Source organism: Oryza brachyantha, chromosome 7 (genome assembly GCF_000231095.2).
Source record: "Oryza brachyantha chromosome 7, ObraRS2, whole genome shotgun sequence".
Lineage (NCBI taxonomy): Eukaryota > Viridiplantae > Streptophyta > Magnoliopsida > Poales > Poaceae > Oryza > Oryza brachyantha.
The window spans coordinates 15,891,811-15,913,078 of record NC_023169.2 but is presented as its reverse complement, the minus strand read 5'-3'; the positions used below and the strand labels follow the sequence as shown (position 1 = coordinate 15,913,078).

The 21,268-nt window shown below is 40.3% G+C and overlaps 2 protein-coding genes across 3 annotated transcripts; one reads left to right on the top strand and one right to left on the bottom strand.

Moving 5' to 3' along the window:
* Positions 1–1,734: 1,734 nt before the first annotated feature.
* Positions 1,735–3,031, top strand: LOC102706303 (nuclear transcription factor Y subunit B-10-like). The gene is made up of 2 exons (XM_006657872.3): positions 1,735–2,858; positions 2,962–3,031. Exon 1 carries the CDS (start codon positions 1,901–1,903, stop codon positions 2,555–2,557), a length of 657 nt encoding a protein of 218 aa, XP_006657935.2. The 5' UTR covers positions 1,735–1,900; the 3' UTR covers positions 2,558–2,858; positions 2,962–3,031.
* A 9,602-nt stretch (positions 3,032–12,633) lies between these two features.
* Positions 12,634–21,121, bottom strand: LOC102701928 (uncharacterized ATP-dependent helicase YprA-like). 2 transcript variants are annotated; one of them, XM_015839232.2, is made up of 23 exons: positions 20,863–21,112; positions 20,113–20,679; positions 19,873–19,941; positions 19,672–19,794; positions 19,442–19,591; positions 19,234–19,365; positions 19,076–19,155; positions 18,844–18,938; positions 18,503–18,570; positions 18,124–18,266; positions 16,784–16,891; positions 16,613–16,688; positions 15,711–15,847; positions 15,469–15,628; positions 15,205–15,384; positions 15,008–15,124; positions 14,589–14,744; positions 13,923–14,093; positions 13,703–13,815; positions 13,503–13,626; positions 13,256–13,351; positions 13,115–13,177; positions 12,634–13,022 (listed from the first exon to the last, which is right to left on the bottom strand). In XM_015839232.2, the coding sequence occupies exons 1-23, from the start codon at positions 21,022–21,024 to the stop codon at positions 12,957–12,959; spliced, it is 3,156 nt and encodes a 1,051-aa protein (XP_015694718.1). In that variant the 5' UTR covers positions 21,025–21,112; the 3' UTR covers positions 12,634–12,956. The 2 variants fall into 2 exon arrangements, with proteins under 2 accessions (XP_015694718.1, XP_040382287.1); XM_040526353.1 differs by lacking the exons at positions 12,634–13,022; positions 13,115–13,177; positions 13,256–13,351 and having other exon boundaries at positions 13,520–13,636; positions 20,863–21,121.
* Positions 21,122–21,268: the final 147 nt, after the last annotated feature.

The following is a 21,268-nucleotide window of genomic DNA, read 5'->3' as shown; positions in this document are numbered from 1 at the left end:
CACGCCGAATTCGCCAATATCTGGAGATAGTGAGCCTCGCTGGTTTGATTGCGCCGTGCATGTGCTTAACTTAGCGGCACCAATCACGATTTTATGTATTTAGTGACATGTTAATTTATATGCATTCTCTTTAATTTTTTATTTAACGTTGTTGATTTCTAAATCTATATTAACCATTCATCTTATTAAGAAAATACATATTTATTAATTATTTTGTTATGACTTAATTTTTATTAAATAGATTTAAAATATGACTTATAATTTTGCATATTTTTATTAAAAGAATTTAAATAAAACAGACGGTTAAACGTATATCTAAAAGTAAAAAACCAGGAGCATACTGGATACCGAGTTGGAATATAATAACGTCATGTTTTCATTAAATATATGTGGCAGTAAAAGACAAAAAATAGTGTGCTTATTCAACACCAAAATCGTATTAAGGAAAGGGCATATTCTTTGTAGATTATGCTTACAAACTTACAATCATCTATGAAATTGTTAAGATCTTGTTTGTTCCGCTTAGTATTTATATAATCTAGATTATTGAGTCAGATTACTATAAATTGACAAGGTTAAACCAATTTAATAATCTTAAAATAAACATTTTTAGATGTGCTTATCGGACTAGAGTAACCTAGGCTTTAATAAGCTGCCATAGTAATCTAATCATTTCTTTCATATTATTTCTATAATAATAATAATAATAATAATAAGCTGAAACAAACCTGATCTCAGTAAACAATGTTGATGTAGAAAGTTTTCTAAGAAGTTATGGTTGCGTGAACCGTGATAAACCTATCCATAAGTTGATAAAGCTGAAAAAAACACGTCCTTTGTTGATGCCCTTAGCTGAAGAAACACGATGAAATCATCCGAAAGTCCGTTGGAATTTCATCTACAACCAAATTATCAAACAAATTTTCATGTTTAACACTTTTGACTAGGACCAATGTACACAGTTCTTGCCGTAACAAAATGTGTTATTGGAAACTGTAGGACCATACTGTAGTAACTAACAAATGGTCATCTGATACAAGATTCTCTTTTCTTAAAAAACCACAAATGTTTTTGATAGCTTTTAATGATATAAATAATACTAGAATTAACTATAATAGAATAAAAAATTACTTAAAAAATATGGGACAATAAATTTCTGTATAGTAACTTTAAAAAAAAACATTCGTTTAACGGTCCGAAAAATATGTGAGAAAAATCAAAAATAATCTGAAATTAAGCTTAAATGAGAGTAAAGCTAATCACACTAACCTGATATATTGCTTTCATTTAATTTGATAGGGATGTGAATGAAAAGGCGTGCAGGCACCCCAAAATCGCACGCACCCAAAACACGACAATGATCTCCTTACACCAAGACAAAAGGCCACAGCCCCCCCCCCCCCCCCCCCCAACTGACCCTTCTATCTAGCCCCTATGAGGCCACGCCACGTGCGCCCGCCCGCCCCCCACGTAGACCGTCCAACGTGGCGGGGCCTCTCCCCCGGCGGCACGGGACGGCCGCGATCGCGCCAGCGTGGCGCGGAGCCATGGCCCACGCGCTTATCGACAGAACAAACGTCCCGCGTCGCGCCACGTCGCCCCCCCTGATGCGTTCTTATCCCCACGATTCATCGCACGGACACGGACCCGGCCTCGCACACCCCCCTCCTCGTCTTCGTCTCGTCTCCCTCCTCTGCCTCGACTCCGACTCCGACTCCTCATCGTCGTCTTCTTCTCCCCTCCCCGCCGCCGCGGATCCCTCTCTCGTGCCGTCCGCTTCGTGCATGAAGCTGTGCTTGGCTGTGGGGGGAGACAGGGTGGTCGGGGTTTGATCGGGAGGGTAGAGAGTGGGGAGGTTGCACTGTTTCTTGGGTTGGGGCCTGGGGGCGCGGTGACGGGGATGCCGGACTCCGACAACGAGTCCGGGGGGCCGAGCAACGCGGAGTTCTCGTCGCCGAGGGAGCAGGACAGGTTCCTGCCGATCGCGAACGTGAGCAGGATCATGAAGAAGGCGCTGCCGGCGAACGCCAAGATCTCCAAGGACGCCAAGGAGACGGTGCAGGAGTGCGTCTCCGAGTTCATCTCCTTCATCACCGGCGAGGCCTCCGACAAGTGCCAGCGCGAGAAGAGGAAGACCATCAACGGCGACGACCTGCTCTGGGCGATGACCACGCTGGGCTTCGAGGACTACATCGAGCCGCTCAAGCTCTACCTCCACAAGTTCCGCGAGCTCGAGGGCGAGAAGGCCGTCGGCGTCGCCGGCGCTGCCTCCTCCGGCTCCGGCTCCGGCTCCGGCTCGCAGTCGCAGCAGCATCACGACGCCTCCCGGAACAATGGCGGCTCCGGCGGGTACGGCATGTACGGCGGCGGCGTCGGCGGCGGCATGATCATGATGATGGGCCAGCCTATGTACGGCTCGCCGCCGGGCTCGGCTGGGTACCCACAGCCGCCGCCGCACCACCACCAGATGGTGATGGGAGGCAAAGGCGGGTACAGCCACGGCGGCGCCGGCGGGCCCTCGCCGCCGTCGGGATACGGCCGGCAGGACAGGGTATGACCTTGCCCTGCATGAAGAAGGCTTCTTGGTTGGTGTTTTGGTAAATCGGAGGACGTGTCATGGTTAATTACTCTTAATCTCTTTTTTTTCACTCTTTTTTTTACTTCTTTCTCTCTCTCTCTTTTCTCTTAATTTTCTCAATGTGCTAAGATGAGTCAATTATATGGTTAAATCTCCCTACTAATTAGTTGCCACTGACCTCTTGATGTCTCCATGTTTCTTTGGTTTTTGTGCTGCTAAAAATGACTAAACAAGCTTCATTTGGGTGACTTTTCTACTACATGATTGTGGCACTGATGAGGTAGGGTATCCATGATGTTCTGTGGTGACCAAATAGTCCATTTTTGTATTTTTCCTTCCATTATTATATGCCTCATATATATTTTTTTTGGCTTGGTCATTAGATTTGTAGTACCAGAAGTGCTTGATTGGTGTTACATAATGCCGTGCAGATGATTTTGGAATTTACAGTGTCGGCTGTGTGATCTCAGGTGTCGGCATGGATAAACCTTTTAAAAATAATTAATCAATCGTGTATGAGAAACGTTACATCAACTCTTAAACTAGTATCATATCTTCTACTGCTAATGTACGGAGTACTCTATTGGCGAGAGCTCAGTTTAATATGTTGACTCGTCAGAGTAGGTATTATATTACAGTTTGGAAAAATCTCTCTCCAAGGTATCAGCATGCTTATTATGTAAGGCGTCCCTTGGTAGTTACTGAATAATCATGAGCATAACCCCACGAAATGCTCATCTTCAGAGAGGAATAGGATGGTAAGTGAGTTTTCCCCAAAGAAAAAGTTGGACAGTTACTTCGCATATTTGCCTAGCCTTATTTTCATAGGCTATGTTTAAAATAGCTTAAAAATAAAAGACGTAAATTTTATTTAATTATATAAATAATAAAATTAATTACTATAAAGTTAAAAAATATATTTTAGAAACTTTTATAAATAACACACTATTTAGTAGTCTAGCAATTGTGCTCGCAAAAATCAAGAAAAAAAACTAAAAAGAGTCTACAAAAGAATACATCCATAGTTAATAATTAAGGTTTAGCCCCATTTTAGCATATTTTTGTCGGATAATTAATTTACTCTGTGCTTCTTAAAATACGATATATCAATATTTTTTTGTAACCTCTTGTTCTCTCAAAATATTTTAATTTATACTTATAATATGTAGATAATCCGTGATAAAATCCAGTGAATCATCTGTTTAAACTCTACTTATAGTGATATTGTACTACTTTTTCATTATTGCTTATTGCAAGTTTATAATGATACTTCGATAGGAAGATAAGCTAATACAGGGAAAAAGAATTAGAAAAATATACAGTTCTTCTTAAACATATTAAAGGTAATACATGCTGTTGGAGCATAGACAATATATTCCATTGATGGAACATATTCAGAACATAGGACTATCCAATTCTACTCCACACGATATAGATGACTCCCTTGTTTTCTTTCCCCAATACCTGAAATGACGACACGTGGACACTGTGTCACAAGGCAGATATATCAACAGCGTAAAAATAAAATATCCAGAGAGGCTGCATGCACATCCTTAATGTGCAAGCAATGACATGACATTCGAATTGCTAATCTGTGATCAGTCACCACCTCACCCTATATGCTTTATGCAGTGCTAACAGAAAGTTTATGCTGCTTAATTAAGCACTTATATGCATGCTCAAGACATGTGTCACTACATAGTGTTTTTTTTGTTGTTGTTATAATATCCTCCATGACATGACATGAATCAGCAAAGTTAACTAGTAGGAATACTAAGGCCCGTTCTTCCTCCTCTTGCTAACCTAGATTTTTTTTTTCACGCGCACACTTCCGATAGCTTAATGATGTGTTTTTTTGGAAATTTTTTATAGAAAAGTTGCTTTAAAAATCATATTAATCTATTTTTAAATTTTTATAACTAATAATCAATTAATCATATACTAGTACGTTTTTCACGTTAGATTACTAATCTAAACTAACGCGGCTAAGTAGTTAGTTGCACTTAGCTTTCAGTCACAGGCAAGTAGGCAACAGGAAAGGGCCAGGCAAAAAGGCAGGGAGGATAAGGATGGGTTAGCCTGCAAATGAGCACTAGTGTGTGATATACTGTGGAAGTTTCCACTGGCCTTTTGCAGGCAGGGCCAAGTGAGGCTGGATTCCATTGGCCAGGGAAAGATCTCCTCTGTCAAATTGGATGACAGGTACTGTACTGTACTACATGCTTGCTTGCTTGCTTGTCCTGGCAGCATCTGGGGCTTGTTTTGAGTCAGATCTGATCAGGGAGAGAGGAGGGCATGCCTGCCTGCCACCATCTATCTTTTTGTTGTTGAAACTTGCAAGAGCCATTCTTGGTTGCCTGTTTGCAAACGGATGAAAAACTGAGACATTATACGATTTCTAACGTATCCAACGGATCATACCCATACAATTAGGGATCGTACTAGAAAAATAGATCAATGATAAAAGACTGATTGATCCTACAGTGGTAATAGACGCTACGTTAAAAAACATTACATGTGCTGGGTGGGGGAGGGGACGACGGATAGATAACTTTGCTTTTTAGTAGTAGAGATACATTATTAGTAAGGATGAGAGTTTTACTGTCAAATTGATAGGAGTTTTACTTGGAAAAGAGAGTTATCTTAACCAAAAATAATCTTGTTAAGAGAAGGTGGGAGGGTAACCTTAGTTGTTGCCTTTGTAGGTCTAATGAGACAATGCAACATCTTTTATGATTATCCAATGGTTAAATATATGTGGAATGCGGTTTATTTCATTTTCGGCATCTATCCTCCGTATAATGTGTCTTATTTACTTAGTAGTTGGGTAAGCGATGTTAATCCTAGGCTAAAAAAATCAAGTGTTTGTGGGTATTGTGGCATTGTGCTGGGTGGTATGGTTGTATAGGAATGATGTAGTGCTTAATGAATTATATGCATATTCTTTTACAGTGGCGAAACTATAGTCACTCTCCTGGGGTCCGAGGACCCTGGGTAAATTATTCGATTCCTACTAAATTATATCATACTAATTAATGTACAAGTACAAAATTAGATAATTAGTATGTATTGGACCCCGTAATCTTCAGCGAACATATTGGATAAGACTTTGGTCACTACTGCTTAAGGAAGAGGATGAAAACATGGTAAAAAAATATTGCAATGCTTTAGATATGAGAGTGTTGGAGTTTTATTCCAGATGTGGCTAGGATTTCGGAAAGAGAATTGAAGCCTAGTTTGGTTCTTGGAGTTTGTTTGTTGTGGTTGCTTAGTGTTTAGAAGTTGTGAACTACACGTTGAGCTTTGTTTTACTTTTCGTACCGTGTGTCACAACTCATATGTAATGAGAGGAGCCGGAGTGCTCTTGTATGGGCTTATTTGGCTGTCTACATTGTTTTGGATGTAGAGGGCCGGTTTCTAATAAATATATATGTGTGTTTTCCTGAAATTTAAGCATGTTAATAAATATAAGAAATGGACAGGCATGCACTGAATAGATCGCATACCATTTGATGGTGTCATTGATATCATTCGTGGCCTCCTGCAATAGGGTAGGTGGAACGAATATTCATGAGAAGAGCTTCGCTAGCCACGTAGTCGGCAGTAGGGTTTTCAAAAACCGCGATAATTACGATTATCGCCGGTATCATCATGACGTGGCATTGGTTTTGGGTGGTTTACTTGGTAAAAACTGTCTGAATTCAAAAAAAATGGTAAAAAATAATAATAATAAATTATGGTGATAGTTATGTAATTCCTAAACCTAGTGGGGAAGAAAATTTTTAGAATAACAACATAAATAACTCAAAACATGACGCTAAGTGATTCTAGTTCAGTTTAATCGAGGAAAAAAAGAGGAAGGATCACTATTCATTCGGCCCAAGGGATTTTCGGCGATAATCGCAGAGAAGGGTGCAATAATCCCAGAGGAGGACACGGTAATTAGGATATTGACTTACGATTACCCACAAAATCGCCATGATTTCAAGCTCTTATCGCACAATTATTGTTCTCCAGACCATGATAATCATTTTAACCATATCGCCGCGAGTATCGTTGCACATTGCGCAATTATCGCTCGGTACCCCGTGTTTCTCCACCAAAAACCGTGATGATTTCTTTGAAATGTTTGTATTCAAATTTTCATTGATTTCTTGTGATTAGCACACCTCCGCCAGGTCACGGTTTTATCCCCCTCCACGATTTTGCGAACCCTAGTAAGCTGTGCAGATACTAAAACTACTACACCGTAACAACTATGAGATCAGTACATGCATGAGCAACAAGAAAAGCATAGCAGTGAGGGTGATGGATTTTCATCCATCAGTTGGATATCACGTTTTTTCTTGTACGTCACCTAAATAGTAATTAAAAATTGACAAGATGGTTTAATATGAGATATACCACCTTACAAACATGTAACTTCAAATTCGATTCCTACAAGTTAATTATAAAAAAACAAATTAAACTAAGACCACCATGCTCATGTCTAAATTTAAATTTTTATTTTTGTTACAAGTCGTAAACATGCTTGTTGAGTGATATATCTTACATCATCAATCTATCTTGTTAATTTTTTTAAAAAAATATTTGGAGGACTACCTAAGTGACATGAGAAAAAATGAATATCTAAGTGAGCTATGAAAATATTTTCCCAGTGGTGACTCCTAGTGAGTGGCCTTGTTGAGTGGTTGAGCACTGCCAACAGCGCAGAGAAACACCAGCGGCCGCGCGAGAAGCAGGCTAGTGCAGGTCAATCAATATATCGTCGCCGCGAACACACATACACGCCACCACATGGCACCATGGAATCGAGGCCACCGTAAGAGTAAAGCTAATAACATAGTTCAGTAAGCTAGCTATAAGACTCTTTATTGTTTTTTAGCCTTTTCATCATTAATGCAGAACAAGACTTCTTATGTTCGAGCTGACTATAAACTTATAAATCATTTCTCCCCTCTCTTCTCCACCTTAGCGTTTAGTCAACTTAGAACCTGCTATTACACTTGCTCTAGGGCCGGTCGGTGATTGAGTGACCGTATCGCTGACCGCCGGGGTGGTGGGAGCACCATGCATGCATTTGCCATGCTCGCCTCGCCTGGATCGCTAGCTGCGGCGAAATGGGCGGCGCACCCAGCCAGATCGAATATGATGCATGCTGCATGCACACATATATTCATTCAGTAGCAGTGGTTGCAGCTAGCCGCAAAATTGAACGTGTGCGTGCGTGCATGGAGATGAGCCAAATTGGATGGACGCACGCATGCAACGCAAACGTATACGCGTCTCGGAGTGGCCGACCGATATGCACTGGCGGACCGAACTAATCACGTCGCTCGCAGCTGGCCTCGATCGCCGATCGATCGAGGTCAACGCAAAAAAAAGTGGCGCGTTGTCTTTGAAAGAATACGCTGAACCGGGGTTTTTGCAAGAAAAATAATCTACCTGAAAAACTTTTATATCCATGTCCATAGCTACTTAAAAGCAAAAACTATAAAATAAAGCACTAAAAGGATCGTGTTCGCCTCTTAACTTAACCCCTCATTTTTCGTGTGCACGCTTCCCAAACTGCTAAACAATGTATTTTTGCATAAATTTTCTATAGGAAAGCTGTTTTAAAAAATCATATTAATCTATTTTATATTTTTTTAATAATTAATAATTAATTAATCATGTACTAATATATTACTGCATTTTCCATGCCAGATAAGTTAACTTATCCACCCCTCTGCCGAACACAGCCTGTAAAATGAAATCCAAATTAAATTTTGAAACTTAAATTTTAGCTTATGCTTCCTGCGTATAAGTTTGATTGTCATATTACGAAAAACCAGTTAGATCGTCGCATTTGCAGAAGAAGTCTGTTGTGTCTCGTGCCCGACGCACTCGCATGCAAAATTTACTCCAAAACCAAACAACACACTCACCTTTTCGGTTGCAGTGGCCATCTGTTGCAGTGTTGCGTCTCTAATTTATTGTGGAGCATTGGTGCCATGACTACTCGATCGTCATGCATGCATGCATAAGAGCAAGTTTATTAGTATAGCCAACTATCAACTCCAATCTATTTATAGTCAATCTAATAACCAACTCATATAATAGTTATCTGCAAAACATCAATACATGGTCTCACATATCATACACACATTTTGTCTTGGAGCCCGTGTGCAGCTGACTACAAATTAGTATTCCACCTCTCTTCTCTTATCTCTTTAAAATATACATATACCTGGCTTATAGCCTGCTATTGTGCGTAGTCTGTTAGCACGGAAAAGTAAGTTAATAGAGCATTTTTTACATCCTTGAGTAGGTATCATGAGGTATCACTGTTTTCTATGTAAGATAATATACCTTCTATTATCTAAGGTACTAATAGGTACTAAATTTTACATAGAAAATAATAGTACCTTCTGATACCTTATCAAGAATGGTAAAATTGCTCCAAGTCGATAACTGTGGTTTATTTTTATTGGTCTTGTTACCAAATCCTAGTATGATGACCAAACTTAAAATGGAAGGAGCAATTATATATTTACAACTGTGAATCGATGGAGTCTTTGAAGCGGGTTGGCTTCTTTGGTTTCCATATACATATACATTTTACATACGAGTACTTTTCACTGTGATATGGTCATTGACATGTGAGTTGTATGTCCCTCGGCCCACGTGTCAGTAACCACGTAAGAGCAAATATAATAGCAGACCATAAGCCAACTATAAACATATTTTAAAGAGATAAAAGAGAAAAGCATTGAGCTATATAGATATAGTCAACTGCAACATAGATTTTAATACATAATATGTATATAATATGTATATGACATGTGGAACATGATAGCATATGTTTTTTATATATCTATTATATGTATTGACCATCAGAGTAACTATAGATGAATTAAAGCTCGGAACTTGTTCGTAGAAACTTGCTCAAGACGACCCAGTCCGCACCCGCACGGGCAAGCAGAGAGAGTTTTCCATGCGGGCGCGCACTGTGCTCTGCTCCCACCGCGCGCATGCGCATGCGCCCAGGAAGACTGGGGAAGAAAAGAAAAAAAGAAGAGAAATGGAGCGGATAGGTCAGCGCGCGCGTCTGCGTTGCGTTTGCAAATGCATGCGCGCGCACGCACGCACGCACGGGTCGTCGTATACCGTATCATATCCTATCGCATCCACGGAGAGCGAGCGGATGGGAAAGGAAGGAGGCGTCCTCCGTCAACCCGCGGCGGCGGCGGCGCTAGCTGCTGCTATCGCGATCAGATCGGCCGTGGTGGGCTCGGATGCGACGTCTGCGGCTGTGCGCGCGGCGTATGGTTGTGGCGCGGTCGCTGCTTGTCGAGGCCTTCGCGCCGACGCGGTGGTGGCAGTGGGATTGCTCTGTGGTCCTCCTGGGTTCGTGGGATTCTTCTATTTTTTTAAAAAAAACTTTTTAATTTTAAAACCAAATCCTATCCGTGCTTATTTTTATATCGCACGTATCTGATGTAGTCAAATAACACATCCACGTCAAGAAAGAATGACGTAACAAAATTATTTTGGTCACACCAATGAGATTGGCATGCAAGAAAAATAGGAATGTCACGCTAACTTCTTATTATACCATGACAATATTATTTGACCACCTTAGACGAGGTGAAATAGCAAGAAGAGCCAAATTTAAAAATAAGTTTTTGGATGGTTTAGTTTTTAAATTAAAATAATAAAAAGATTTAATTCTTGATATTTTTTTATGAGAGCAAAGTATAACGCAGACGCTAATTCTTGATATCTAATCTAATACAAATGAATAACATGTATGATAGCCAAGTATCATATCTAATAACCATGTATCATATATCATACTTATGTGTATCATGTATGATACCAAGTACCGTATATGGTACATGTGAGTATCAAATCTAAATATATTGATACTAGATACTAAGGTTACGTTCAGCACTCTCTTATTTACCCAGATTATCTATTTTTAACGCGTATGTTTTCCGAACGGCTAAATGGTATGTGTTTTGTGAAAATCTATAGAAAAATTACTTTAAAAAATTATATTAATCTATTTTATAATTTATGTAACTAATATGTACTAATTTATTACTACGTTTTCTATATTTTCTGTGTCTAGAATCCGCCGAACGCAGCCTTAAGTCTGATATCATTGATGTATCGAGAGTGATAAAGTGAGATTCCATTGATGCATACAAATATATTTGCACCTACCAAAATATGCGGTATATACATCCACACAATACTCGAGGAAAAATGTTAGTGTATACTAAACGTGCTAACAAAAGAATTAAGATAAATAATAGAAGAAGGTCTAGGTCCAAGTGTCAAACTGATTGTACCACACGGTCAGGACCTACATGATTGTAGGCGTGGAGTTGGACAATGATTTTTTTTTCATTCACGTCATTATAAATTTTTCGGTTTAAAAAAATATCATTACAATTTCACTGTTTGTAAATATGCCATTACAAATAGAAATAGATTAAAATGACTATCGTGCCACTTTCTACGCCCAAACCACTATTGTATTTGCTTTCTGGGTAATGTATTTACGTATTGACTAAAATATCCCCGCACATACCCATACTATATGCTGTCGAGCCACCGGACTAGAAAAAAAAATCCCCAATCCCAGTGACAATGGGGGTGGTGGAGGCAAAGATCCCAGCAAGACGGTGGCCAAATCCCCTCCGACCGAGGACGCAGCAGGTGTCGTCGGGACTGGGACTACTCCTTCCCCTCCCCGCCGCAGCTTTGGGATAGAGCCGCCGCCATCGCCGGGGTCGAGATCGCGGCGTCGTTGTCCAAGTGCAAGAGGGGCGCGACGAGGCGAGGGAGGCCGGTTGTTGCAGCTCCTGGAACAACCTGTGGTAGCTGGCCAGTTAGTCGGCCGGTGACGACGACCCTTGCGGTGCGGGGTGGCCTGCTCCGGCGCTGGCGTCATCAGAATGTAAAGATCATACATCATCTGATGGGACAGGGCCGCCACCGCCGGGGCCTAGGGCACAACGTCGTCATCCAAGGAGGGACGCGGCGAGGCGAGGGAGACACCCCCGGGGGCGTGGAGGAGATGGAGGCGCAGGTGCAGGCGCGGTGCCGACGAGTACTACAGCAAGCATCACGTATACGAGCCGTCCTTCGCGTCGTCACCGGCCAAGACCACCGCATCTTCTAGCTTGATTCTCGCTAGTGCATTATATTGGTGTGGATCTGGAAGGAGAAGCCGAGCAGGAGCCGCAGGTCAAGAGGCTTGGCAGCAACTCCAGTAGCCCGAGCAACCTTGCCAGCGGCCATTGCCACTCCGTGCATCAGCCTGACCAACACACGAATATGAGTAAATCATGGTCAAGAGTGGTCAACCGTACCGATTCAGGCGTACAAAGTGGCACGGAAGTAGTTTCAACCTATTTGTAATGACGTATTTATAAATAGTAAAATTATAATGGTATTTTTTTAAACAGGAAAATTTGTAATGGCATTGATACAATTAATCTTTTCTTTAAGCTCGAACGGTTGGCTTGTATTAAGTAAGAGGGAAAATATGTACAGAGACTGAAGTTACGGTGAGGGGAGGAGAAGCAATCCACGTGTAGGACGCCTACTTTAAGAAAGGCTATGTTACAGGATTAGTTCCCTCTGCCACAACGGCCGACAACAAGGTCGCAAGCCCTCTTGCTCCGCAGATTATCCAGGTCGTCAGCCCCTCAATGATGGGGCTGGTAATCACTTCTATCGGCATATCCACTTTTAAGAAAATCGGTTGTTTCGCTTGGTCCAGATTTTCCGTAAGACGAGAATCAGCAAGGATTTTGACCTCACCCTTCTTTTCTTTTGTCGCAGATGCCAAGACTGATCGGTGCTTGTTACGCGTGTGGATCGAAACGTAGGTGGGAGACGCAGAAGCACATGTGATCCGTTCGCTGAGGCTCTTTCACATGAGATCGGGAACAGTAAATCAATTCCGTCACACGACGGGCTTCCGTGATCTACTCCTTTTCTTTTGGGGGTGGGGGGGGGGGGGGGGGGGGGGGGGGGGGGTGGACAGCTTCAAATCTTTCGACATGTTTCTTCACAGAAGCTTGGCGATGGAAGGTGACAGGCACGTTAGGGATCCCATGACCTGGTTCAGGATGAACGGGGATGGTGGTTACAAAATGCCGAACACAATATAATATATATCTGGACCAGAAATAATTTATAGTTGGATTTGAACCGTGGTTACAACTACATTTCCATATGATAACCAAACAAGTCAAAAGAACCTCCTCCCAATTCTACCATTCCAGATGGAGAAAGCATTGTGAAGAAAATGATAATACGGCTCATGTGTCAGAACCAAATTCAGTCAGTCATCACAAGTCGCAAACAGCGAAACAATTCATCTCACTCCTTGGCCGGAAACATCTTCTGTTTCAAAATATAATCTTTCATATTCGATTACTCCCTGCACATGAATGTCTCTCTTAGAACAAGTGAATTTAATATTGAAAGGAGTAGGATGGGAAGGTGATTAGGCAATTTTAGCAGATCATTAACCTTCAAAATCAGAACTGCTGCCTCTTTGTCCAAAACCTCATTATATTCACTACATGTCAGTGACTTGAAAAGAAGAAGCTTATCAGCTCAAACATATTTTTTTCCGTCACAAAATGAGTTTAGTAGAAAATTGAAACTTACTTGGATACAATTTGGACAGCCAGCTGAACTAGTACAGTCACATTCAGAAACAAGTTCTAAAGCAGCAAGTAGTAGTTCCCCGAAGAGTGCTTTGACCTACAATATTAAACAAATAAAAACATAGATTACAATCGTTACTGAATCATCAAACAATATCATTCATAATATAGTCAAGAGGTAGCAGTCATTGCTGGTAAATATTACTCACAAGATTCCTGGGTATGCTACACATCATCAAACATTTTACCTGTAATGCTATGCCGATACCACCAGGGTGTTTATCATATAATAGAATTCTGTCTGGAATACCACGGGTTTCATGAGGATTTGCACATTCTGTTCCTAGGTCAGAAGCATTACACGTCATATGCCTGCAGAAATCTATGCACGTTCAGCTATCCAGATTGATCCTTATTATTATGATACAGCTAAAACTGAATAGCTTACAGAGGCAATATGTTCAGAAGTGCATGCGAAGCAGCATGTGAGCCACCTCGAAACTGTAGTCCCCTTTCCTCGACTGTAATTTTCACGGAATGTGGGATTCGCACCCAAACAGCCTAGTTAGGCATCAAATAAGAGACATGAGGGTAACAATCATGGAGGGCAATGCACCATGCTATTGATAAGATTCACACATATGTATTTTACATGCAAAGTTACAAACCTGGGAGCTAAAGGAAAATGGAGGTAGGTGAAGCCCAATGCAATCAGATATTTTGTTGTTTGATTTCCATATGCGATAAAAGCCAAACCATTTAGTAGTCACTTTGCAATCATTTGCTTGGGCAGTTGTCTTCACCCGGTTAGTATTACACATAATCAGTGGAAGATGAGCCTTCAAGATGTATTAGAGTACAAGAGATCATTGATAATAAAATATCAACATGGAAATCAATTATGTATACGTCACTTAAAAGGAAAGTGTCATGGCTAAATGATGATAAAACATTTGAGTAGAATTATTACTGCCGCAGGAGTATTATAAATATTTATTCTATTCTGTTTGAACAAGTTGAAGAGAAAATGCGCTGCTCACAACAAAGGGAAAAAGTATGAAAACTAGACTGAATGAAACTAAATTGAGTTCAAACAAGTCAACAGCAAAAAAAAGAGACAATCAGCATATCATGAAAAAGATGTTTGAGCCAACTCAGGCCAGACGAAAAAAATCTCAGATTTAGTGAGCTAGATAGGGTCTAAAAAAATCATGACAGAAGAGATTTTTTTTAAAAAAAATGTTGTGGTGCTCATAAAAGGAGATTAACATAATGATAGATGATTATAAGCACTACGTATATGAGGCTAGTGTACAATCCTTTTGAATACGTACAAACTCTCCTCCAAGAACACTGACGTCCGTGTAGTCTCGTGTTTTCGTGTAATACTTCAAATCAGCTTTCCTACAGAACGCTGTCCTTGATGACAAATCAAGTTCCTCAACTAAGTAATTGACACCCTGATGCATGTATACCGCTCCTTCATACACCTAAGAAAGAAGAAAATGCTTCAAAATTCACATAATAATTTACTGATATCAAAACACACAGTGGCAGATGCACTATATAATTGCATAAATCATTTGGGTTACACTGAAATACAGTACAAAGTTCATAAACTTATTACATTTCTTCAACAAATTCACAAATTTATCTATTTAAGAATATTAGAGCTTCTTCAGACTTCAAAGATCCAGCAAGTATAACAGTTGATCACATATTCACATGTTGAGTTGAGGAACAGTTAGGGTACCTGGAAAAAGGCCTTACTTTCCTCAATTTCTTCTAGTAACCGGTTATTTAACTTGTCTATCACTCTGTATTTGTCATGCTCGATTGCTCGTATGCTCACTGTTTGTGAAGGTCTTTTCTGCAGAAAACCAAAATACCTCTTGCTAATAATAAACAGAGTTGTATTATAGAGCAGATAACAAATACAAATGAACAAACCTCAGGTCCAATATAACTCCACATGTTTGACGACGATGGTCCAGAGGGATTGTTTATGAGATAGCCTTTGCCTCTCAGGGCCTTCATTACACTGTTCAGACTAGAACTAAAGTAATCCGCATCATATTGCAGACACAATGGATGTTCATAAGCAGCGCAAGCAAGATGCTGTTCCAAAACCTGTAGGAAATGAAAAAAAAAATAAGAAGGGAACATTTAGATCCCGATATGTTTAAAATTGCCAATAAAAACAGATATACAAACCTTAATATTATGTGAATCGACTTGACAATGCTCAATTGGCTTGCCAAATAGTTTGTGTGGGAATTTCATGAAATACTGATCTAAAGGACCCTCAAAGGCAACATAAATGGCTAATGATTGTTTTGCTCTCCTTCCAGATCTTCCAGCTTGCTGCCACAGGCTAAAATTAAATTGTTTTCTATGATTTAGTAGGGCTTCAGACAAAAACATAGGATCCATAGGAGAGAACACTTCTCGCTTACCTAGCAATACTCCCAGGAAATCCAAGATGTAATGTTGCATCAATGTTGCCAACATCAATTCCTAGTTCAAGAGCATTGGTGGCAGCAACACCAAGAAGTTTTCCCTCAAAAAGATCAGCCTCAATTTTTCTCCTGTCCTGAAATAATTAGGCTGTGTTCAGCCAAGCCAATAAGATATCTAACTACTCTCTTTTTCCGCGCGCACGCTTCCCAAACTACTAAACGGTGTATTTTTTGCAAAAATTTTCTATAGGAAAGTTGTTCTAAAAAATCATATTAATCTATTTTATATTTTTTTAATAATTAATAATTAATTAATCATGTACTAATATATTATTACGTTTTCCGCGCCGGATAACTAACCCCCTTCCCCACTTCTACCGAACGGGGCCTTAGTTTTCTAGTTCATGTACAATGAGTAGGAGCAAAATATTTGACACATGAAGAACCATAGTTGCAACAAATAGTATCAGAAGGTAGGTTTTTCTCAATTTATATAGATCAGTTAGTTTTTGGTTAGTACACTACTATATTTTGTGGGAAGTGCTTCAATGCATCCTACCAAACCTCACATAATGGGCCCATTAATCTTCAAGGGGAAAAAATAAAGCTTGATTTGCACATACACGATAATGTTAATAGCAGCAATGCTTAGTTCAAGTACAGAAGGTAGAAGCATTAACATCTTTGCTATTTGTACAGCATTCAGATAATATATATTTTACTACATGAAATTCAGGAGCGAGCAGGCACTGGTAATATACATTGCAGTTTGCGTAAATCCATACAGGTCAAGAGCACCATTGAGATTTTAAACGAGTCATATTTTACCAAACCAAAATTCAATCTAAAAAACAATCTCAAAATTGTTAAGTACAATGGAAGAAGACATTAGGCAAGACCTCAGCAATGTAGCCAGCACGGTATACGGAGATAGTGTCTACCAATTCTTTCGCAGTCTCTTGAAGAATTTCACGCCTAAAATAACAAATCATGTATGAAGAAACAAGATAAAACATGCACTGTAAAGCAAGAAAAAAGAATACAAAAATGAGATTACAGAAGAATCTTACGTGTATGCTAGAACAAGCTCACAGAGCTTCCTTGTTTTACAGAATGCAATGCAGCGAAGCCCATGTTGAACCATCTCAGATAATAGATAAGAAACCTCAACTATTGGGCTAATAAACGACATAGATGATATTAGTGTATCTTCACAAATAGTAGTTATAATAATGTACGGATAGAGTCATAAAGAAACAAACACCACTTAAGTGGCATGCCTTAGGAAACTGAATGCATGAAGGGTTAAACTGCAATAACTAATACTTTTGCATGCCACAGGACAATTATATAGTTCTCTTTGTACTATGATGAAACTCATAACTTGTGCTTTCAGGTCCACAACAATTACTGTATGTTATCAAATAAAAGGATCCCATATTTTAGGAAGACAATATGCTACTCATGTAACTTACAAAGACAATATCTGCCTCATCTTTTCACTTCTACTTATGATTATAAGCCAGAATTTGAATTTTCAACCTTAAATTTGGAGTTGATTTTAGAATATTTTCATTGTAGTTTATTTTTTAGTCTTTGCTTTTAGGTCATTAAGAATATGTTTATAAAAATTTTATTTACAAATTAGTTTTTGTTTGCAAATATGTCGTTTGGTTTATTCAGAGAAAAAACCAAATGGTGACAGCCTACGCTACTCAAGTATCACAGAACGCTACAATGATGAAGTTGGCAAAGCGGTATGGCCCTTGGCATGGAATTTTCAAATTCAAGTAACATGTGTATTGAAGTATTGCTTATATCGACTATCGAATAATACTGTCAAAGGGCTATTTAATATGGCAACTTCTTAGGATTATTGCACTGATGACCAATGAACAAACTTGTGGACTTGGATTCTAATCCCTTAAGGTGATGTCCCCTTGCTTTTGCATGTCATCCAAAAATAGTTATGAAAAAGTTTGACAAAATAGATTAATATGTTATATATCACTCAACAAACCTGCATGTCCAAATACGACCTTTATAAGTTGTAACAAGAAAAAAAAAACTCTGGTTACTATATGCATATTCACAGTCATATTTTTTTACTGCAAATTGTAGAAGTCAAATTTGACTAAGCATGTTCATTTAGTGATATATCATACATTAATATATCTTGTTTTTTTTAAAAAAAAAATCATAACCATATATGACATGCAAGAAACAAGGGGATATCCCCTCGAGCGCTTAAAAGAGTTTCCCTGTCTATTTGAAACCTTTACTACCATGGATGAATAATTAACAAAAGGAACATCTATAATAATATCTGGAACATTTTTGCAAATTTGCAAACTAAAAATAGGATGGAAATAGGTAAGAGTAGCTAGATTCGAGAACAAAATGTCAATACCTTGAGCGTCTTGTTAATGAGCTATCTTTTGAACTCCCTTCCTTTGCCATATGTAGCGGGGGATTCCACAAGAGGAAGTATTTAAAACCACAAGGACTTCCATCATTCTGGATCAGCTCTATATGATCCAGTTTGGCTAGCTCCTGTGATTAACAAGAATTTTGCATGAGGACAAATGCATGCAGTTCTGCCAATAATATCAAAAGAGTATATGCCAGAAAATGTAAGCAATAATAACAGTTATATTTCTGTTAAGAAAAAGGAACCACACTTGGAGGATACCTTGTGCTTTAGAGCAGGAGCTAGGAACAGCTGGTTAATTTGTGTTATGTGCAATGATGCCTTTTTAAAGCTAACATAAAGAGAATATCAAGCCTACCATCACATGCTCGCGCGGGTTTGCTGAAGTAGCCGTACAAAATATGAAAGTAGGATGACTGCCATAAACTGGAAATAGAACAAGCAAAGGCTTTTAGGAATTATTTGTGAAATTGCACCAGTAGTTCCTACTTCCTAAATTCCATAAGTTTTCCAAGATATAACTCAGAAGTTAGAAATTCAAGGGTTTACTAGTCTATAGATAGCTGATTGGTAACTGAAATGTCAACTAAAGTAACACATTTACAAAAACAAGAAATCCACAATTCTGGTATACAGCATATGTCAAGCGTCATGTCAACTGTAGTAATTAACAAAACTGGTTCAAAATGGTATACATACCGTTTGAACAAATGCGCTTCAATCTTCTAAGTATAAGTGCAGTGTGGCAGCCAAATGCTCCCTTGTATGAATGTGCTTCATCAATGACAATATACCTGAGTGAAGTATTGCAGAAATGTCAACTCTTTATAAAGAGAAAGTATGCACCTAAAATTTAAAAAGATAAATTGATCACAGATGACGAAAATAAAGTTATTGAGGGAACAAAAATACAAAAGCCAATTAGTTCCACCTGAGATTGGACAAAATCCTTTGGAATTGAGCATGGCATGGCAAAATTGACACATGCAGCATATCTGGGTTGGTAATTAACTGAGAGGGAAGGAGGTAGATAGTGATTTCAAATGCATTTTCTTAAATAATTATATATCATCAGAAGTGCCTCTTTACCAGACGGGCATTTTCTCTGATCCATATACGATCTTCTCTAGGAGTATCACCATCATATATGTTAACATTAATATCAGCGTGAAGTGCATTCTTCATCTTGAGTAGAGTCCTCAGCTGATCTTGAGCTAAAGCCTGCAAAAGAACAAGAAAATGAATTTCTGTGCGGTTTCAGACAATCAAGCCTAAAACAGAAAGTGCCTGTCTAGACCTTTGTTGGAAATATGTACAAAGCGCATGCCAGCAAATCTTGACAGAGAGATTCAAGGACTGGAATGTTATAACAGAGAGATTTTCCGCTAGATGTTGATGTTGCAACAACAACATGCCTTCCAGAAATAGCAGATTGTATAGCTTGACTCTGCAATCAAGTAAATGACCAATATAATTAGCGAGCTTCTACAGCTGAATGCACAAAATGGATGACACGTCCCATGATACCTGATGGCTGTACAACCTTGATATTCCAATACTTTTTAGTGCTTCTCTCGTAGCCTCTGAAAGATGATTAGGAAGTTCTGCAAATGATGCATCTCGACATGCTATCTCCTCAATATGTACAATCTGCAAGTATAATCGCAAGAATATTAATACCATGGTTTTACTGGCATTGCTAGTTTCAGAAGTTGATTGAGTGAAAACCTGTCCCCCCTTTCCAAGTCCTTGCTTCAGATGGTCAACCATTTCAGCAGGTTCTAAATGGCACATATCCTGCAATTTCAAAAACATTATTCATAGCAATTTGACAACTAAAAGTTTTAATGCTTCCTTCCTGTGCAAGGATCAGTGGAACACAAAGGATGCAATTTTGATTTCTTCTATAAAGGCGAAATTTAGCATGAAAGTGACAGGGAAATGTACAAGGACAGAGTGAACACCTACCTGGCACGATGCTGCAGCAGATCTGGCAACTCCAGTTTTCTTATCCATGCTAGGCTGGCCAGCTACACTGTTCACTGCACCTGTAGGCATTTCTTTGAAAACACTTCCATTTTCATTACGTAGCTTCCTCCTTTTCTTTGAATTTCCAGTATGTGTGCTTCCACCTGTTGACACATCCTCTACAGAATTCCCAGAACAAGGAATGTTACTTGAGGAATATAGGTTTTTGGATGCAGAATCACCCTGTGGGCTGCTTGAGATCGATGAGAGATCATCCATAATGTCTTGCCAAGCTGAATTAGCTCCACTAGAAAAATATCTGGGCGCGACTTCATCATGCTGGCTGCTTGGGATTGATGAGAGTTTATCCACAATGCCTTTCCGAGCTGCATTAGCACCAGTTGCCACTTGTGATGATCTCGGTGAGTCAGTAATCTGCCGTTGGTCTGCCATTGCCACCGGAGAACAACGCTGCAGCGATTTCCTTGTGAATGGAACGAGGACAATGAATTCCCCCTGGCCAACAGCGAGAGTGCCAATCTCGGCCTCCATGCGCAATTTGGTGCCCTTCATCACGAGAACACTTGTGGTTAGCTCACTCTGGAGATCCAGCATCAACAAATGCTGAGATTACCTAAACCCAAGCGTCATTCGAAGGGCCTTAATGCCGTGAAGCGAGACGAGAACACGGCCTCCACCAGCACATGATCGCGCCGCAGAGTAAGGTGGGGGAGAGAAGCGAGGCCGTACCTTGAGGAAGAGGTGGAAGCAGGGGGAGACCTGCGCGGGAGGGAAGGAGCTCCGGAGCGCGGCCTTGAGGTCCCGCACGGAGGCGGCGGCGGCGAGCGTGACGGCCGTGGACCGCCCGTCGAGGGCCCGCACCTGGAGCTCCCTCTCCTCCTGAGCCACCATCAGGGCCGCCCACGCCCCGGGAGAGCCGCCCGAACCGCAGCCGCGGTCGCCGGGAACCGGAATCCCCCCGCCACCGTTGGACTTGGCGCGAGGCGGCGGAGGAGGACGGCGACGGCGGCGGTTCCGTCGCGTGAGTTGCCTGCCATGCGCATGCGAAACGGGGCCGGAAATCGAAGCAGTGAGACGGGCCCGTTTAGGCAAACCGAGATGGGCCGATATCTAGGCCCATCAAAACGACCTGAAG